General features: G+C 49.4%; 2 protein-coding genes across 7 annotated transcripts in view; both read left to right on the top strand.

Moving 5' to 3' along the window:
- Positions 1–218: 218 nt before the first annotated feature.
- On the top strand, positions 219–4,099 carry LOC6501957 (transmembrane protein fend). Its single transcript, XM_001966725.4, has 4 exons — positions 219–1,511; positions 1,803–1,868; positions 2,036–2,278; positions 2,397–4,099. Exons 1-4 carry the CDS (start codon positions 1,260–1,262, stop codon positions 2,739–2,741), a joined length of 906 nt encoding a protein of 301 aa, XP_001966761.1. The 5' UTR covers positions 219–1,259; the 3' UTR covers positions 2,742–4,099.
- Positions 4,100–4,473: 374 nt separating this feature from the next.
- LOC6501958 (nuclear receptor corepressor 2) overlaps positions 4,474–19,229 on the top strand; it is a 33,678-nt gene continuing 18,922 nt past the window's right edge. Inside the window, exons 1-3 of one of the 6 annotated variants that reach the window (XM_032452310.2) lie at positions 4,495–4,579; positions 4,716–4,838; positions 4,923–4,988. The gene's annotated coding sequence lies outside the window, so the exon portion shown is untranslated. Of the gene's footprint in view, positions 4,989–19,229 lie in introns of all 6 variants that reach the window. The other 5 variants (XM_014904196.3, XM_001966727.4, XM_044717303.1 and 2 more) reach the window with 5 other exon arrangements.

Here is a 19,229-nt window from a genome sequence, read left to right as displayed (position 1 = left end):
CACTGACTACTTATTTCAAATATGTGTATTATATACACATACATTATGTTTTCAAGTGAATCACTAAAATAGAGATTAGGTGAATCATTTTATAATGAATAATCCTTCTATTTATTTTAAAACTATTTGAACAATTCGATATGGCGCTAAAATTTGAAGTCTCGCGCTAAAGAACTATCGAAACGACGATAGATATCGGACAAAGAACAATCCATACTATCGCAGGTGGTCTCCCATCACTGGCGCAGAGACAGTTTCAGTTGCGGGGAAGCGCTCTTATCAATCTATCTTCCAACAAGAAGCAGTCCTTGAAGATTCTGTGCGCGGACAGTTTTTTGGATCAAACTTTTCTCGCTAATTTGTGTCCCCCAGTTCTCTTCAAAATTATCATAGAGTGCCTGCGGTGTCGCGTTTCAAAGGCGTGCTTATTTGATACGGTTGTGAATTTTTAGCGGAACCCTCCCCAAAAGATAAAAGGCGTATGGCCAGATTGGCTTTTTCCTGCAACCACTTTGTGTTTTCGCGCGTGTGTTTGTTGTTGCTGTTTCGTTGGTGTACCCTTTATTTATCTTCCCTCTATTACATTTTTTTCCACGTGTGTGCTTGTTACCTGAGAGGAGTCGAGCCGAAAAGGCGGTGCTCAAATAACAAAGTCAAACAACTGGGCCATTCCCGGCCAGCTCCCAGCTCCCAGCTCCGCCGCCCACTCTCACTCCAGCTTATCCCCGCCCATGGGCAGCCAGAAAATGAAAAAAATAGCAGCCAAACATAACAGATAAGAGGAAGCGGAGCGACAGGAAAATAGAAAGAGTGGAAGAGCAGAGCGAGTGGAAGGGGGGAGTATCAGCGATAACTCTTTATTTGTTTGCCTTTTCTGTATCGTCCTCGCGCAGCATGTGAGGCTGAAGACGGAGAGAGCGAGAGAGTGGGTGCTGCCGCGATTATTATGTACCAGCCCCAACAACAATCCCAACAACACTTGATACGAAAATAAACAAACAAAATCAATCAATTAATCAATCTGCTGAGCACGCCCACGCCCACATCCACATCCACACCCACACCTACGCCCCAAACCCATTGCCATACCCATTCCCATACCCGAACGCGGATACCCGGATACCTACATACACAAACACACTCGAAGGACTGTCGAGTTAACGCCCACGCCCATCGACACAGGAGGGAGTGTCGGGCAGGAGAGGACGGAGCACGGAGCACGGAGGAGACACAACACAACAGAGGCTCAAAATAGTAACATGTTCCATTCGCTGGCTTTCATAACCTGCGCACTCACCGCCCTTTCCCTGGCCCAGGGGGAGGGATCGGGATCGAACTCGGGGAGCGGGTCCGTGTCGGGGTCAGGGGCAAAGGCATCCCTACCTGCATTGGTCGCCCCTGCCCCTGCCCCTTCCCCTGGCCGTGGCCCAACCCCAGCCTCTGACGTCGCACTGCCCATGGCCGGCAGCAGCAAGCAATTAAGCAGATGCCACCAGAGTTGCAATCAGCAGGTAAGTCGCCGAACCCAGAACCCAGACCCAGACCCCGAACCCGAACCCTGGTTATCAACAAATCTCAATCGGGCGGGACACATCGGTAAAGAAAACAACCACCTACTGTTTCGGCTCATTACCGGCTGTGTCTTTCAGTGGCATTCCACCATTCTGACATTTCCGACCAATTTCGTCTGTACCATAATCCCTATTTGTCACGGCAGTTGGGTTTATTTATCCTTATCCAATCTCACACTCCAATCTCTGTCGTGATTCTTTTTAAAATGATCCCAACTATTCTCTTTTCAGCTCTCCAAAAGCTCCAGCGGCTGGCACTACTGCAGTGGACCGGATGGGTCTGTCGATTGCACAAAGGTGAGTTTTATGTCTTCTATATATGGTATATAGGAAAAGATACATCATGAAAGGATTGCTTTTGAGTTATTCTACTGTAGGGAGAGAATAAAGCGTCTGTTCTGTTTCGTTTCCTGTTCCTTTCTTTGGGCTGCGTCCTCACTCCATCTGTTTTGGACTCTTTGCAGTGCTGCCAAAACCTAAAGTCGCCTTTCGAGCTGCGGGTGCTGAAGGCCCAGCGCCAGGTGTCCTTGGTCCTGACCGACATTGGCTGGGACGAAGCCATAGCCAACGCTTCGCGGCAGTGCCTGATCACCTGGGAGGTCTCCGGCGGAGGGCTGATTGGCAACCTGCTGACGGATACTGCCTGGGCGGAGCTTTCCCTGTGGCCGGACACCGTCTACAACATCCAGGTCAAATGCAAGCACCGGGTATGTCTTAACGCTGGGCATCCAACTTTTGCTGCAATTGGGCACAAGTACTCTGCCACTTAGCAGCTCAGTGCTCGCTCCGTATCTCGGTATCCGTTTCATACTTCTCGCTTTTCAGTTCACTGGTCTGACGAGGCGCTCAATTAAGTTGAATGTGGACACCAGCCAGTTGGTGGGCACGACCACCACGACCACAAGTGCTACGACCAGGAAGCACCCTCAGAAGAATCGCAACCATGCAACCGATCGGGTGTACATCATAAGTGCTCTGCCGCCGCCCAGCGAGCTCGGGGGCGTAGTCTTTCCGGTGTTCGGGGCACTGACCTTCTTCCTGGTCCTATTGGTCATGTTCCTCTTCCTTCGTCCGCAGCGCAAAAGGTTTCTCCTGGACACGGACACCACTACACTAATCGGACGGACATCGTCGCGAACCTCGCTGGATTCTTCCACACTGCATGTCTGAAGAGGACACCTGGATAATCAAACACAAAAGAACTTTTAGTCGTATATATTAATGTCTGACTATGTGATATTCTGCATCCCAAAAATCTCGAGCGAGGGTTAAGGAGATTCTGTTCGTAGCCTCCCGTTTAAGTTGTAGGTCAGGTCAGGTCAGGTCAGAATCAGGAACGAGAAGATTAAGAGTCAAGCAACTGTCGCTCAACTTAGTTTAAGTTTTATCCTTCTGCCATTTTGTAAAATTTCAAGCCAAATCAAGCGCGCATTCCAGCCCATTTCAGGCGCAGTCATATATATACCTACACACGCATAGTAAACCAAACATAGATCTATATATATATATTAAATATATAACTCGACGCATTTACAATATATATCTACATATATATCCTAGTTATACAGCAGCGAACATAGATACAAATACCAGTACAGATGCTAATATAAACGGAGGTCCTGTTGCAGTTGCAGTTTAAAGATATGTTTACGGTTTATAGTTATGTATATATATTGAATATATTCTAGCTTAGGGGCAGCCGCCAGTCAACTACATACACCAAACTAAATGCAACAAATTGCTACAAATTTTTTGTCAATCGTCGTCGCTCGCTTGCAAATACAAAATTTATGAAACATTTTTTTAATTGTAAGGACCTATATAGCGAATCACTTTTCCATTTTTTCATCTCTAACTTATCTCCCAATTTAGAACAAAGTAAACCAATGAGAATACAACTTTAACTAAATCAAAATAAAATATTTTTCAAAATTTGTAACCGTTTATACACATATTAACTAAATTGTATGAACTAAAACAAAAGTAAACTAAAACGACTTATTGTACTTGAGAATGTATAAATAGGCGAAGAAAGCCGCCACCTAAAACTAACTAAATACTGAAACAAAGTAAACTATTATTTAGAGGTTTAAAGTTTAAACTGAACAAAAGCTTCGCTACGCAAATGCCTGTACATATTTTAGACTTAATTTTACTGATTTGTGTGTATTCCTTTACATGTTACTCCTAGTTTGTGAGAATTGTTTTTATTTTTTTAGAGAATCCATTAGATTATGTTTGTTGATTTTGCTAACAGTCTACTCCAATGGTTGTAGTATAAATGAGCAAGTTCCGCCAGTAGCAGGATGTGAAGAGGATTTTTAATATAACATTCGAAAACTCCAAGAACTTTTTTCCACTAATGTAAAGTCTATGATTAAAATACCTAATATTAATTCTATTTAATTATTTATGTTTTTTTTCGGCATGCACGTAAAGCTGAAAATGCCAATCATATAAATAAATTAGAATGTGGAAAAGCGGGTGCAAACCCCTTTCAACATTCATCCTTTTATTTGTTTATTATACAAATGTGGATTTTTATTGAAGCGTTGATTGACACGGGTTTGGGAAGATGTGAAATTCATTGGCAGTCTCGTCTTATTTTTTGCGGGATCTTTTTAAAAATGAATCGAATTTTAGAAATCGAATTTTTAGATCAGTTATCGATAGTGGATCTAAATACATCGTGACAAGTTGTTCAGCCCTGTTTTAGATCTAGTATCGATTGCATTATCGTTAATCTTCCACCTCTACCGTGTCAGCTCAACTATCGATAGCTTTAAATCATCTCCCATCACGGCCCCAAGCATGTATGTAAACTTTAGAGTAACCAAACACAGTAAATCAGACAATACTAAAAACGATATGTCGAAATTTTGGTATTTCAAGGGTTCGCTTTAGGATCGTGAGGAAATTCACGATCGGATTTTTGGTATTTCAAAGTAAAGCGGAAATGGTATCCACAATCGTACAAGGAGCTGCACAATTTCAGGTATCAACAACAGGTATAATCAAGCTGCTCGAGCGGAAAAGGTGTGCGGGATCGCGTCGCGTCGCGTTGCAGTTACATATTTCGTATTTCGTTTCGATTGCTGGCCGTTGTTTTGATGTTTTTTTTTTCTTTTTTCTGTGACGCTAAAGCGGTACTGAGTCGATTGGCGTAGCGACGCCGCCACAACAGACTCTGCATTTCTACATACAAGCTTGTGCAAGTTGCGCCTGCGCGCAGGTGTTGAACACCCTTTAAGAAATCGTTTAAAAAAAGTAAATACTCCCCCCATTCATGGTGAAATTGTGAATGACAGTTAAAATTAATATTGTTGTGGTCTTTTGGTTTTCTGCTTCAAGAATCGAATGGAACTGGATCTGGAATCAACAAGCAATTATTTGGAATAGCGTTCGAGTGGATCTGAGGTGAGTCTTGTTCCCGTTATACATATGTACGCAAGTTGCGGCATGTTCGCTTTCACTGATTTGCTTCTGAGCCCCTGCGCTTCTCGTGGCGGCCTATTATTATTAACTGCCTTTTTGGGCAGCGGGGGAAAATTACTTTCGACTTGCATTTAATTTACTTAAGCTTTGGCTCGTTTTTGAGTTTCTTTTTTCATATTTCGTGTATCGCTTTGAAGCGCGTGTGGAAATTTCCGGATTACTTTTACGGTTCTGTTACCTGCCGCCACCCGCACGGCCTATCTCCCTTTCTCACACTTCATAAACAGGGAAAACAGTGCGCAATTGAGATGCGATTTTGAGACACGAGGGAAACTCTACCTGCATCGGCGGGCTATAGTTCCATAAATTGTAAAATTCGATTGGGATTATGTGTGTTTCCCAAAACACATCCGCAACGGTTTCAAATTCCTCTCTTCCATTTCCCACTTCCAGTTCCTCCCCTCCCTCCAGCCGCGTTCATGCAAATTTTCGTTCCATTGCAGCAGGTTTATTGCTGTTGGCCCTCTCGCTTGCTCTAACACGCTTCAGTAGCCAAAACGGCCAGGTATGGAAGAGAGGGAGGGGGTAGAATGAAGTGTATAAAGGACCAGGTAAAGCGATCGCAAAGCGGGGAAAAGCGGCAGCTGCTTCGGCTTTACCTTTGCCTTTACCTTTTGTTTGGTTCATTTTTTCCCTTTTCCCTCCAGTTCTTCGTTTTCGTCTTGTCGGTTTCCTGCCACCACAGGCAGTGGGTCGAATTGAGGCTTTTATTCACAAAATTGCATAAAAAATGTGTTTTATCCCTGTTTTATTTTTCTTAATAGTTTTAATTGTATTTTATAAAATGTATAATTTAAATTGAATTTATGACTAATATTCTAATGGGAGGCCCACTGTGCCGTTTGGTAGTGATTACCTGGGTCGCGCTTCTTCTTCTACGCTACGCTGCTTCGATTTGCTGGCCCCATTGTGTTCGAGCAGTTGTTGTTGTTTTTGCGTACTTCGCTTCTCTTCATCTTGTCTGAGCATGAATTTGTGTTCAAATGCTGCGTCTCTTTCTGCATTGATGGTATCTGGTTTTCCGTTGCACTTTGTGGGGCTTCGCTTGGTCGCTTTGGGAATTGGGAGAGGCAGAAGAAGAAGAAGAAGAAGAAGAAACTAAGCTGCTGCAGTTGACCTTCGAATAAACTTTAGACTGCAACTTTATCGAGAGCCGAAAACGCATTTGGACATGTCGAGGCTTGTTTTTATTTCTTTGAAAGCTAATTGAAAAGCGCTTCGAGTGGCGCAGCCAGAGATGCAAACAAAAGCACAGAGAGAAAACATATTACCAATAAACATAATATTTAAATTAATTTAATTAATTTTTTAATAAAAATATAAAAAAAAAGTAGTATCAATACATCCCTTATATTTTTTTTTTAACTTTTAATTAAGTTTATTAGAGGATCAACTAATTTTCTCTCAGTGCAAGCTTATCGCCTTCACTTTTCCTGGCAAATGGAAGGGAGGCTCAAATTGAAAGTGAAATTGATAAGCAAAATGGGTGACAAGTTGAATGGGTTACGTGCTAAGCTCCCACTCTCCCACTCTCTCTCTCTCCGGCTCTCTCCCGTGTCCCGTTTGAAAGCTCCCCCTCCTGGCCTCTCCCTGAGATGCCATAATCATGTGTGAGTGGGAGAGAGCCATTCTCAAATGAGATGCCATAATCCCCGAGGCGGGAAATTCAATCCTTGATATGAGCCCTCGCCGGGTATTATGGGTATTTATAGCCGCTGGGGCTTGACCTCCGCCCCGATGTCATATCTTCTCGGGGAGTGATTCAGCCGCGATCGCCTGGCGCCTATCAGGTCTGTGCCAGTCTCCCTGCCACCTCCACCTCCCCAAGTGCCCCGATAAGTCGCCACTTCTATAAATAAGGAGAGCGCGCGGCAGGCACACAGTGCTCTGGTAATCCCCCCTTGAATTAGGCGGCTTATCGCCCATTGTCCAGAAGCGGGGCTTGGGCGGAGCCTGCTCTCCCACCTGCCACACGCCGGGGCAGACACAACAGGCATTTAAAGGTTCAAAAATAAAAACAAAGCAGAGATAGAGAACAGTTTTCGGCAAAAATTCATGTCGCAGGGGAGTGCTACGGACGAAAGGGGCGGGGCAGGGGTGAAAACTTTCCTGCCACAAAAAACAGAGCGGAATGCAACGAATTCCTGGCTTCCAGAGGCAGACCCAGTGGCGGCGAGCAGTTGCCCTGCAAAAAATACCAATAAAATACCATAAAAATGTGTCTAGAAGGGAGTCCTGCCGGGAAGTCCCCAGACTCCAGAAGGGTAGCGGCATTAAATGGGGATTTATGCCCAGACGCACTCCTGGCATGTGTAATGCACCCTTCTCCATTTTTTATTCTATCCTGGCTCCTGGCTCCTACCCCCGACCCTCTACCCTCCGCCCTCCGCCCTCCGCTCTCTGCCTGTTTGTTGTTTTTCGCTCCTATTGTCGGGGGGGCGGGCAGATAAAAATGTTGAAACAATAACCGAGGTGATTCCCAGGAGGCACTGCCAGGATTCCCCGATTCCGGGATGTAACACAGCCTCCGGCACCCTCCGGCACTCCGCCCGACTGGAGATTTGGGTTGTGGGCGCTTCTGGTCGAGTTATCCGGAGTTATCTGGAGCAAAGTGTTGTACATTTTCTGGCAGCCATATGGAAATTGCATTTCCCGGAGCTCCCAAGCTCTCAAGCCCGGAAAAGCGCCAAAACGGGCGCTCCTCGCCAGTCGGCAAATTGACTCTGCTTTCCGCGCACTTTGCTCGGCAATCTGGAGTCCTGCGAGGAACTGCGAGGGGGAACTGCCAGTGGAGCCTTTAAGGAGCGCGCTTTAAAGCCCAGTTTGGCCAGAGCTGCGGGATGACCCAACCTATTACGGATTACTTCCACCGCCGCCATATAATGAGATGGAAAACAATTTGTTGTTGCGGCTGTGGCGGGATGTGTTTTCTGCCGCCAAATTGGAATTCCAATTAAGGGGGCTGGGCGGTGGCCGGGGGGAGTGGGGAAATTGCATTAAAGCCCCCCGCCTCCCACTCCCCTACTACTCCCCAACACGATTCAATCAAACTGGTTAAGCGAATTGTTACGGAGACAGATGAAATAATATACAGCTGGATGAGTGCCAACAGAGCGCGGGGAGTGGGGAGTGGGGAGTGGGGAGAGGGGAGAGGGGAGAGGGGAGTGTTGCATAATAATGCGAGGAAATAATTAATCGAGGGGCCTGGAAAGTAGGAAGTCCCCGGCATCCCTGGAACTTTATCTGTAACTGGAACTGGAGCTGGGGAGGGGCAACTCGATCGACTGCGGCCTTGCCCCCCGAGAACTCGCCCAATTAACCCATCAATTGGCCCTCAGCCCACACAGCCCCAGATATGTAGTTCTGACAGCCACTTGGCCACTGGAGAGCGCAGGTATTCGTCGGATGCAGTTTTTAGTTTGGAAATTATCGCGTTCCGCCTCCAGGGCTCACCTGCTCTTGGGCGAGTGGGCTGGGGAGCAGCCACTGGGAGGTCTCTCCCGAAGCTAGCCCGGGTGGGGAGAGTCTCCCCCCAAACCCAAATAGACATTAATTTCAGCAAGGACTCCCAGCTGGCGTGCCTTTTATGAACATATTTCTGGTTTTGTGGCTTCCTCATAATGCCCCTCGTATCTTTTGTGGCAAACAAACAAAATGTTTGTCAAAACGGAATGAAACAACCGCAACTGGCCGGGAGGGAGGAGAGGGAAGGGAGTCCCCCAGAGCAGTGCGGGAAACAAGGACACTGACACGACACACGTACCCTGGAATCCGCACTCCGACATCCAAGCTGTAATTGAAGTTGAAACAGTTGAGCCAGTAAATTGTGTGCTACATAACATGGCAGGGGAGGGGGTGGAGGTGGAGGGGACCAAGCCTGGGGCAAGGATCTGAGGGGGGTGGGGGAGGGGAGATTGGGCGAATATGCAACTGCCTGACAGGCTGCACTCGGAGAAAGTTTGCTGGGAAGACAGTGAAGACAGGATGTGGAGGAGAGACTGTCTCCTCTAAGAGGGCCAGTGCCGAGTCCTTGGAGGAGAGCTTCGTCCTTAATGTTCCTGGTCCTGGTCCTTCAGGGCCATCCTTTTTCTCCCAGTGCAGGCCGGCTTGTATTCTTCAGGGGTGCAGCAGGAGCCACCACACACTGCATGTGGCATGTGCATTCTTTCGTTCGGACCAGGACATGGGGAGCCTCCAGGGCAGGACGAGCAGGACGGGGTGGACCTACAGACATCTGTAGGTCAATGCAAATTATGAGAGCAGTCTTGCCAATCGAGGGCGGGGGCGGGGGCGGCCGAAAGTGAAGTCCAAGACAGCTGACAGACAGCTGGGGGGCAGGCCCAGGGATGTCGGATGTCGGAGGAGCCCCCCCCCGGAGGAGGTCCCCAACTTAAATGTCACACGAATATCGGCTATCGACCAAACTAGAGAACTAGGGAACTCGTGGAAACTTTCCAGCCAGGGACCGACTTGTTTATTCAATTTGGGGCTCTGTTCGATGTTGCAATTGTTTGTTGTCTGTGGCCGGAGTTCGTGGAGTGGATTTGACAATGCAAACGGAGCGATAAGCGCGCGGAGGGGATTCCTCCAGCCGAAAAGCATAAGAGGCGAGAGGCAGGGGAGAGGCAGGGGAGAGGGGGTGGCTCCCCAAGTGCGCGGTTCAAGTCCATTTATCATTCACGCATGATAAGCCCGATAAGCGTGCCTTTGTGGGCGTTTCACAGTCGGTTGCTGCGGCAACTGTATCTTGTATCTTGTATCTTGTATATGTGTATCTGTGTATCTGCGCCAGACTGCAGAATCAGTATCTGTATCTGCTCATTGTCATCCTTGGGAGCTGGGACCTGAGAAGAGGCTCCTTCGGTCCAGAAGAGTGCGGCCTAAACGCGCCCAAATTGGTTCATAATTACTGGCCTCCAATCTGCCTGGGATTTGGGAAGCAATCCGATTTCTCCGCCGAACACTTCCGTGCAGTTTCCATCCGAACTCGCACTGTTTTCACCTGAGCACGCCCCGCCCCGCCCCGCCCCGTTCCGCTGCACACTTTGTTCGCCGGCAGCCACCCGAGCGAAGTCACCTTGATTTTGTGGGTTAGTGCGAGATGAGCTGGGGGCAGGGCTGGGTCACTTTCGATTTTCTACCCAAAGCCTCCATCCACCAGCCCCCAGCCCCAGTTTAACCCCGATGTGGCCCTGCAGCGGAGAGGGCCCTACAAGCTCCCTCTGTCGCGCTTCAGGTGTTTGTGTTGCAAGCACACTCTCTGGTGGTGTGGCGTGTGTGTGCCCAGTGGAATGGCTTGTGTGGATACTGTGCAGCTCGGCTGGCTGCTCGTTCGTTGCCCGTTACGCTTCAGTTTTGAGAATCACGCTTTATTGCATTTCAAAACCGATTGGCTCCGGTCCATGACCAGTGGGGAGGTGGGTCCAGCGGGTGGGGAGCAGCGAGTGGATAACAATAGACAGCCCAGAGTTCCCACATTGGGAAAGAGAAGATACAGATATCAGTTACTAATTAATTCAGATCTAGTTGGCATTCGGATCTCACCTCTACCGAGCTCTCAGATTGGAGGCCTGCCTGCCACTCTTCTCCGAGTATCGCAAGTGTCAGGTATCCTTGATGGACCGACTTCTCCTTCCAAGAGTGCCGGGAATCATGAACTATTTCTCACTACTCACCTACACCTCCTTGCCCTTTCACTCGAGGGACAGTACCGGATATCCCTTAGTTTTTTTCTCCACAACATGATACCCGGTACTCCTCTTCCCTTCCCTTCTTTCAAAGTGCATATCTCGGCCATATCTCATCCGATCCTTAAAAGGGACACCTTAAAAGAATCGTGGTTCAATTCCCTTTCAATCCCCATCAAAATCCTGGAACAGAATTTTTGATCCCTATTTTTCAAATTTTCCTGATGGGACCCCTTCCAAAATCCGTATTCCCCAAATGGGGCCACTTCCCATGTCCATATCTCGGCCCATTCTGATCCAATCCTAGAGCGGGATACCTCAAAAGAATCGTAGTTAAAACTCCATCAATCTATCACAATTCTACAAAAAATAATAATATAATAGAAGTAGGTTGTATATTGCCTCTCAAACATATGAAACCTTCGCCCTAGTTGGACTGCGAACCTCTCCAAGGTGGGTCCCCTGTCTTCCCTCTGTGCAGGTGCTCCTCCAAGGTAGAACCCACCTGCCCCTCCAGGTCGAGAAGTGCCAAAGTGGAGGAGGAACAAGAGCCGAAGAACAAAATCAATTTGCCGCCAAATGCGTAAAAATCATCGAATTTCCATAATTACTTTAATGGCCCGAGGAGAGTCGGAGTCGGCCGCCTCGACTTGCTGCTCTCCTTTTGTGGGACAATTAAAAGGCCATTTGGACTAGAAGGTGGGCAGCGGCAGAGAGGGGGAGTGCGAGGGGATGCCCCTTCCATCTCCGCAAGTGACTCAGAAACCGAAGCTAAAAATAATGGCAAGAAACTGGCGCAGAAATGGCAAAACGATGATGTTTCTGTTCCTCTAGCCTCCAGCCTCTGATTTCGTTTATTTTTATCGTTTATCATTATGTTTCTTTCAGTGTATTGATGAGAGTGTGTGAGTGGGAGTGGGGTGGGGGTGGGCGTGAGTGGAGTTCATGAACCTGACGAGTGTTTATCAATTATTATTATGGGCGATTGGCGATGTTGGCTCGAGTTTGTTGCTGCTGGGTCTGCTGGGACAGTGGAGCCTGGCTTGGGTGGAAATTGAGTGAGAAATGTGCAATCTGCCAGTTAATAACTGTCTGTCTCTAATAACAACAACAACAACAATCAATCAAATACTTAAAAAAGCTAAAAAGTGCAATAAAAAACTGTGGAAACACAAGCCAAGCCGGCCAATTAAAGCCACAATAGTTGCTCGAGCGGCGATACGTATACGTAATATTTCAAGAAAGCGATAAAGAGGGGGAGGGGACAGGGGGCAGAGTGGGGAGAAGCGTGGAGAAAACACAACTAAACAAGCCGAAACATAAACAACAATATCTCAGCAACATGTCCGCCAGCAACAACAACAAGAGGCGTCAGTCGAGCGGCAAATGCCGAAAAAGCGCTTGGAAGTGCCTGTTGGGAGTACAGTGGCGGGCATAAAAGTAGGTCCATGTGTGGATGGAGTTGTCTAGCTTTCAGAGCGCACTTTTCCCCCAAAACCTCTTTCTGGAGAAGGGCATCTGAAGAAGTCAGAAGCCTCTTTGCGGGGGGCTCTCTTACAAGAGAAGTACACAGATACAAGATACAGTATCTTTTGGATTGCTTGGCCGGAAGAAGGGGGAAAAAGGGAGTAAGTAATGGCCGCGGGCTTCAATTCATAATTCGCGAAGAACTGATGGAGAGCGGGAGAGCTCTCGGAAGAGGCAGACTCCTGGCCGAAGAGCGAGGTGGAGGTGAGGCGAGGATCCCCTCCTCTCGGGGGCGTCTGCAATTACCGTTGATTAATGCCCAGCGAAAGAGAAGGGGTTGGGGAGGGGGAGTGGCAGAGTGGCGGAGTGGCGGAGGAGAGAAGTGGCGGGGAGCAGGAGCTTGTAATTATTTGGCCATTGATTGGAGTCTCCTTCTTCTTTCCTTTCTTTTCGGAAGCAGTTGAGCTTTCTCCTCCTCCTGCTCCTGGCTCCTCCTTTTGGGGCATCCCCTCTCCCACTCCCACTCCCACTCCCACCCCATTGCCTGCAAATGATGCTGTAATTTATTTGCCTTTGTCACTAGTCCTAGTCCCCTAGTCCTGCCCCCTGGCCCATCTTCTCGGCCACTTGTGGCAGTCCTGCCGGCGAATGGCTCCTCATAAATTTCCGCCTGCATTTGCGTATGTTGCCCGTCTCCGAGGTCGTGGTCGCAGCTGCCGCTTCTCCAGACTGCCTGCCACACGAGGAGAAGTGAGGGGGAGCTAGCTCCCTAGCTCTGCTGCTCCTGCTCCTCCTCCTGCTCCTGTCCTAAAATTTATGCTGGCATTTTTTTGGCTTGTTAGTTCTGCAGCCATAATCCGGGCTATCCACTCGCCGTGGATGGCTCCATGGCTCCTCGCCCCGCCCGCCCCGCCTCCCTGGGCTATCGAACACTTGCAACATGATGTTTACCTCGCCGCCCTCGTCCTCCGCCCATTCAGATTTATTTCCTCCCCCTACACTGGCAACTGAGACTCACGATTCTGCTTCCTTCTTCCCAGGACCTGCTGGCTTCTGGAGCTCCGAGGTGAGTGCCCATGGAAGAGATCCTCCTGGGGAGGGGAGGGGAGGGGAGTGCCGATGGGAGCGACTCCTAATGAGTGCGCGAGTTATTTAAAAATCGATTTCCCCGCTGGGCTAGGGCCCTCTCCGGCCGGTTCTTGGACTCGTGCCAGGGCCACTCTCTCCACGTGTTTACCTTCCGCGGCAGAAGAACTTCTTTCCGTATTTATTTTGGTGTTTCTGCGAGTCTTTCTGCGTATTTTCGGCCAAGTTAATTGCGTTTGTTTTCGCGCCTTCCAAAGGGGTGGTGGGGGAGGGGGGGGTGGGGGGGGGGGTTTGTTCACTCCGCCACTGACCGGTTTGGGGGCCACGAGAAAGTCCTCGGGAGGCACATGACTCACTCCGCCGAGTAGAACGGGGGGCTCTTCGCTCCGCTTCGTGACTGGCACTTGCCGCTTATTAACTTTTATGGAGCAGTTTTTCCCCCCAGCCCCAGCCCCAGCTCCCCCCGCGGAAAACCAGTCCAGCTGCAAGTACCTGCAGCCTGAAAAACAAAACCCAACAGAGCCAGAGCCAGAGCCAGAGCCAGAGCCGAAAAGTCCGCATTTCTTCGCGCAGCAATCCACCAAATATGTACCTTTCACTTTGAAAATCGTAAAATGTCACAAACTGTTCAATAAAAACACAAATGACAATAAAAAATCCGATAAACAAGCGGAGGGGAAAATGCCAGCCTCTGGCTCTGGAAGACTCTGGCTGGAAGACTCTGGTCCGGGCCTCGAACAATGCCAGGCATTGCATAAATTATTGCAAATTTATGCGAAAATCACAACAACTCTCTGCCGGTTGTGGCAGAGAACGGCACTCGGGGACTCCGTGGAAGTGGCATCTGAGGCAGTTGGATACCCTACACGTGCAACTGCCATTCGACAGAGTTGAAGGGGAAGAGGCTTTGAAGTAGGGTATCTAGGAGCCAGTGCAGCACTCGATTAAAGTCTGAAATTGTTTTAGTTGCAAAGGAATAATGGGGAAAACAGTAAGATATCTTTAAATAGAGGCTCACAATCGCTTCTCTACAGACATGAACTGCAGGAGAGTCTTGAAGCCCTGCTGTAGGGTATCCAGGAGTCAGGGCAGCACTCGCTCGGAGCGGAAATTAATTTCATTTGGAGAAGAGTACAATGGAAATCGAACGGAGTTCAAGCTGATAACGCAATCGGCTGCATGTTTTCCCCAAACTTAGTGCCATGGCCCGCTCCGGGTCGAGGTCCACAAAAGGGCCAACAAGTTGTCAACTTTTCGGCTTTTTTCCATAATTATGATGGGCTTATGGGCTCCTCCATTTGCATTTCGAGGAGGGGGGGCCGGCGAGGCCAGCGTGTGAAAATGCCAAGAGGCAGAGGCAGAGGCAGAGGCAGAGGCAGCTGCGGGGCAACCGCTCTCCCCTAATTAGTCTTCGATAGAGCCCGTCCTGTTGCCAATTTCGCCCAATTGCTATTTGTTTAATGCGCTCTCCGCTGGGCCGGAATTGTGTTTTTCTTGGCCCGCTGGCTGGCTGGCTGGCTGGCTGGCTGGCTGGCTGGCTGTTTGCCTTTCTGATTAATTTAACCGCCGTTCTCCGTCGCGGCCCTCCCAGGGCCTTGTTCTGTTCTGTTCTGCCGTTTAATGGACGCCGTTCCCACATTGTTGCTTCTGTAATTAAAATACGTTTAACGGGGCTCTGCACTTGCCACTCGAGGCGAGGCAACGACCTGGGAGCTAGCTAGGAACTTCTCCAAGAGTCTTCCCTGTACAGTGAACACAATTTATGTGTGTCTCGAGTGGCAGAGCTGGGTGGCGGAGGCAGGAACAGGTGAACTCCACGGCGGAGCCCAATTAGGTGGCCGGGTTGACCCCTTCACACGCCACATTTGTTTACTTGCCACAAGCCTGGCCGGCCAGAGGCAAGCGGCAGTGGCAGGTACACTCTTATGCAATGAATATTGCAAGTGCAACTGCAACTGCCACAAGCATCGCATGCTCCTAATGGCTCGGACAGAGACCCAAGACTAATCATGGCTCCTCGCCATGGAATTAGGCAGCTCTCCCAGAGACGCGGCCAATTAATTAATTGCCGGGCATCTTTAATTGGAAGGCCGTACTGGAAGGCAATTGGCGCTATCGCTGTGGGCTGTTGGCGGCGAAAGGTCGTCTAATTGCCGTGGGTCGCCACTCTTTAGGCGATGTGGCTGGGATTTGGGTCACTCGGAAGCGGGAGCCAGGGGAGGCAGTAGCTCAAATATGAAACACAAATCCAGTGGCTCCTTGATCCTCTTGGAAGCCTTAGAGAGACTTGAAGAGGAACTCCGCCAAAGACTCCGCCAGACACCTGCCTCCGCCACTCGTCCGACTCGCCATCTGAGGCCCCTCGGAGACTCTGCCTCTCCGCCCCGCCCCCTGTTTACCTGCCCCTTTGTTTACTTCCACCTTTTTACGGCCAGGCGCCAGGAGTCGGCTTCCGCGCCTCGGCTGCTCGGCGGAGTGTTTGTGTTTGAGGTTGTTGTTTGGACTTTGTTCCACGACCCGCCTTTGGACCGAGTCTTGAATGATTCTGTCACTCCCTGCAGCGGATTTGCTTGCCCCACGAAGCCACCTGGCTTCAGTCCGAGTCAGATCTTTCGGGTTTCGGACTCCAAGGTTCCAGGCCCGGGCAGATACGAAAAAGGGCGCAATTACAGACCTGGTCGGCCTAGTCGGCTGGATTGTAAATCATGTTATCCCCCCACCGCCCTCCTCCCCCACAGCTACGGCTCTGTATCTCAGCATTGTATCTCAAGGTGAGTCGCACAAAAAGCCGACCGCAGAAGGTGAAATAAAAGTCCCCATTAAAGGGCATGTGCGTCAAGGTTGCCCCGCAGCTTCTTGTTGCTTTTCGGGTCTGTGGCTCTGGCTGCAATTGCAAATCAAAGCAGTCTTTCCACAGAGTTGGTCTCTTCGGCCCAGAGGACTGTCTGGCCGGGGCTCGGAGACTGGGCTTCCAGACAAAGAGCCTCGAGGACAGGGTCCCAAGAGGTGCCTTTCGTAATAATGGTCTTTTTTGGGCAGCCTTACAATGACATGACACCAGATCCCCCGCCAGATGACCTAATATCCTCCCATCCCCCATTCCCATCCCCCAGCCCACTTGCAATCTCCTTCCACTTCTTATCTATTAATTGCATTTGCTGGAAAATATTTATGGTTTTGTTTTTCGTCTCTGAATGCAAATATTTTCCGTTTTGATAGGCCGGGGAGGGAGCTGGGAGCCGGCGTGGGTGTTGCCTGGCGAAATTAGAGACATATCTCCATGCCACTAACTCGATCGGAAGCCTCCCCCGCCACCGCCCACCAAAAGTCACTGCCCAGAGGACTCTCTCTCCCGAAGTGAGCCCCCATGTGTCATTTTTATCGCTCCAGTCTGTGCCTCCCCACTCCCCGCCACTCCAAGTGGCGCTGCATAAAACTGCCAACTCCACAGTCTGGCTGCTTTTCATGACTCAGAAGTGCTCGGCTCCGGGCTGTGATTGAGTAGCCTTGAGTAGGCTCCGACCGGCGGGGGGATCGAGACACCACGCCACAAAACTGTAGGACTTGGGAGCCATGTTGAAAGCCTCGAAAATGCGGCAATCAGAGTTGCGAAAGTTGGGGCAGCGATGAGTGCCACTTGTCGCCAAATTCTGGGAAGTGGGACCGAGAGGCGATAGGCCGCAAGACCAGGACCAGGAACCGTTCAGGCCAGAAGATCCCTTCTGGCGGAAGCCCAGCCACTTGCCGCAAGATTCATGGGGCATCTGATCGGTTACCTCAGAGAACTGGCGGCAATTTGCAAAAAGAATGGCGCAGCAAGTCGGTATGTATTGGCCACGTTAGCTGCTTGCCTCTGCCACTTGCCACTTGCCACTTGCCGCTTGCCGCTTGCCGCTTGAAAAGTTGGCTGCAACTTGGCCGGCCGTCTTACCTTCCAAATTCCCAGTAATTTGCTTTTCCACAAGGGGCAGTTTGTGTTGGCCATTTCGGTTGCCGTTTTCGGTTGTTATGGCCACTTGCAACACACTGAGGCACCCATACTGAGACCGGGCCGAGCAACATCATCATCACGTAGCACGTAGCACGAAAAGCGAAAAGCGAAAAACAAGAAACGAGAAACGAAAGAAAAATATCTGAAAAATTGATTAAAGTTCTTGCAACGCGCAAGCGGCACCAATTACCTGTTGCGGTTTGGCTCTGAGGTTTGGCAACTGCACTGCGAGAAAGGGACTAAGAGTCTATCTGAGAAGTCTCTAGGGAAGTGGCAGTCCTGCAGAGTCTTCTCCCAGTGCCCCCATCAGGAGATGGGGCAAATATGATTACACCGCTTGGCTCTCAGTTCGGAGCACTCTCCACTCTCCGCATGTCTGTGATAAAAAAGAGGTTCTTTTCGACTTTTTAGAAGTAGCCCGGCATAATCGAGTTAGGTCTGTTGTTTCGGGGGCTACACTCGGCGAAAAGGGAGGTGGCTTCAGACTGCGGCAGGGCAGAGTCTGGAAAGAGAGAACTTCCAGTTTCCAGGTTGCCAAGACAAGCAGTTGGCAAGACTTTTCCTTACAGTCTTTTTAGTGATTGATGATATTACATTTCCAACTCATGTGTGGCACCCTCCCCCTCCCTCTCCCGTGCTCGCTGGGGCAGAGAAGAAAGCGCTTAATTGCTTTTGAATGCTTTCCGTGAGTTGCATTTGCCGCCGCCAGCGAAATCCGAAAAAAGACTGGAAAATAAAAGAAAGACTGGCTTGTGGCTTGTTTGTGTAAAAAATGTAAAATCATTAAGGCAAGCACGGCAACTGGGAGCCACTGGGAGCCGGTGGGAGCAGCGGGGAGAGGCGTCCGAGGGGGCACAGTTCGGCAGGAGGAACTGCAGCCAAATGCCAAGCAACAAAGAGAATCTTTAAGGCCCGGCTGGAGCTGGGGATGGGACTGGGGATGGGGCTGGGGCTCCCCCATTGTGTGGAAAAATCGAATCGCAAAGTGGAAAACAGCGAAGCAGAGAGGCCGAGAGGCCGAGTATCTGGCAGATACCTCTCAGAGCAGGCCATCCGGAGACTAGAAGTTGCAACACTCTGAAAATAATTGAAAGACACACACGGGCTGTGTGGCTTGGACAAATATGACAAAGGGCAGGGGTCTCCTAAGAGAGTCTCCCGAAGACTTGCCACATGCCTCAGGAGTGCCGGGTATCTCACAGTTCGCGGGGCATCTCTTTCCGCTCAGCTGCACTGCCGTTGCGGGGGAAACAACAAAGGCGAACTCCCTTTCACATTTTGCAACACTTTCCGAGCTTGCAGTAGCGCTGGCTGTTGCAAGTTGCTGCTCTCGGACCGAGGGCCGAGGGCCGAAAAAGAGAAACGGAGAAAGACAATTTGCTGCATCATTAATGGAGACGGTCTGGAGTAGGCGGGGCACCCCAGCTCTCCACCCGCCTCCCCGGATCATTGGGTAAATATCAACAAGCGTCCGTCCGTCCGCGTCTGCGACTAAGAGATTTTTTCAATTCCTGGAATTTAATCAAGGTGCATCTTCCCTGGACTGGAGGGACTGGCGACCAGAGACCCGAGACCCGAGACCCGAGAAGATGGGGGAAGAAAGAAAGACCGCTTGTTGTTATCGTAGCTTGTGGCACGGAGAGAAACTTGTGCAGGTCTTTGGGATTGAAAAATCAATGGAGGATAGTCTAGTTGCAGTTTGTATAAAGTTTTAGGTAAATCTTAGACGGGAATAATATTCAAGACTCAAAGTAGACCAAAAAGTCCCTTTGAATCTGAAAGACTAAGAATCTATAGACAGAAATAGAGTAGATATAGTATAGAGTAGCATAGTATAGAGTAAGAATATACTTAGCAGAGCTTTCTGAAATAATAATAGACAGAAAGAGGCCTTTGTGAGTAAATTTGTGAGTAAAAGATAAAAAGATACTC

Source organism: Drosophila ananassae, chromosome XR (assembly GCF_017639315.1).
Source record: "Drosophila ananassae strain 14024-0371.13 chromosome XR, ASM1763931v2, whole genome shotgun sequence".
In the NCBI taxonomy this organism is placed as follows: Eukaryota; Metazoa; Arthropoda; class Insecta; order Diptera; family Drosophilidae; genus Drosophila; species Drosophila ananassae.
The sequence above is the reverse complement of the archived record's forward strand: the minus strand, read 5'-3'. Positions and strand labels throughout refer to the sequence as shown.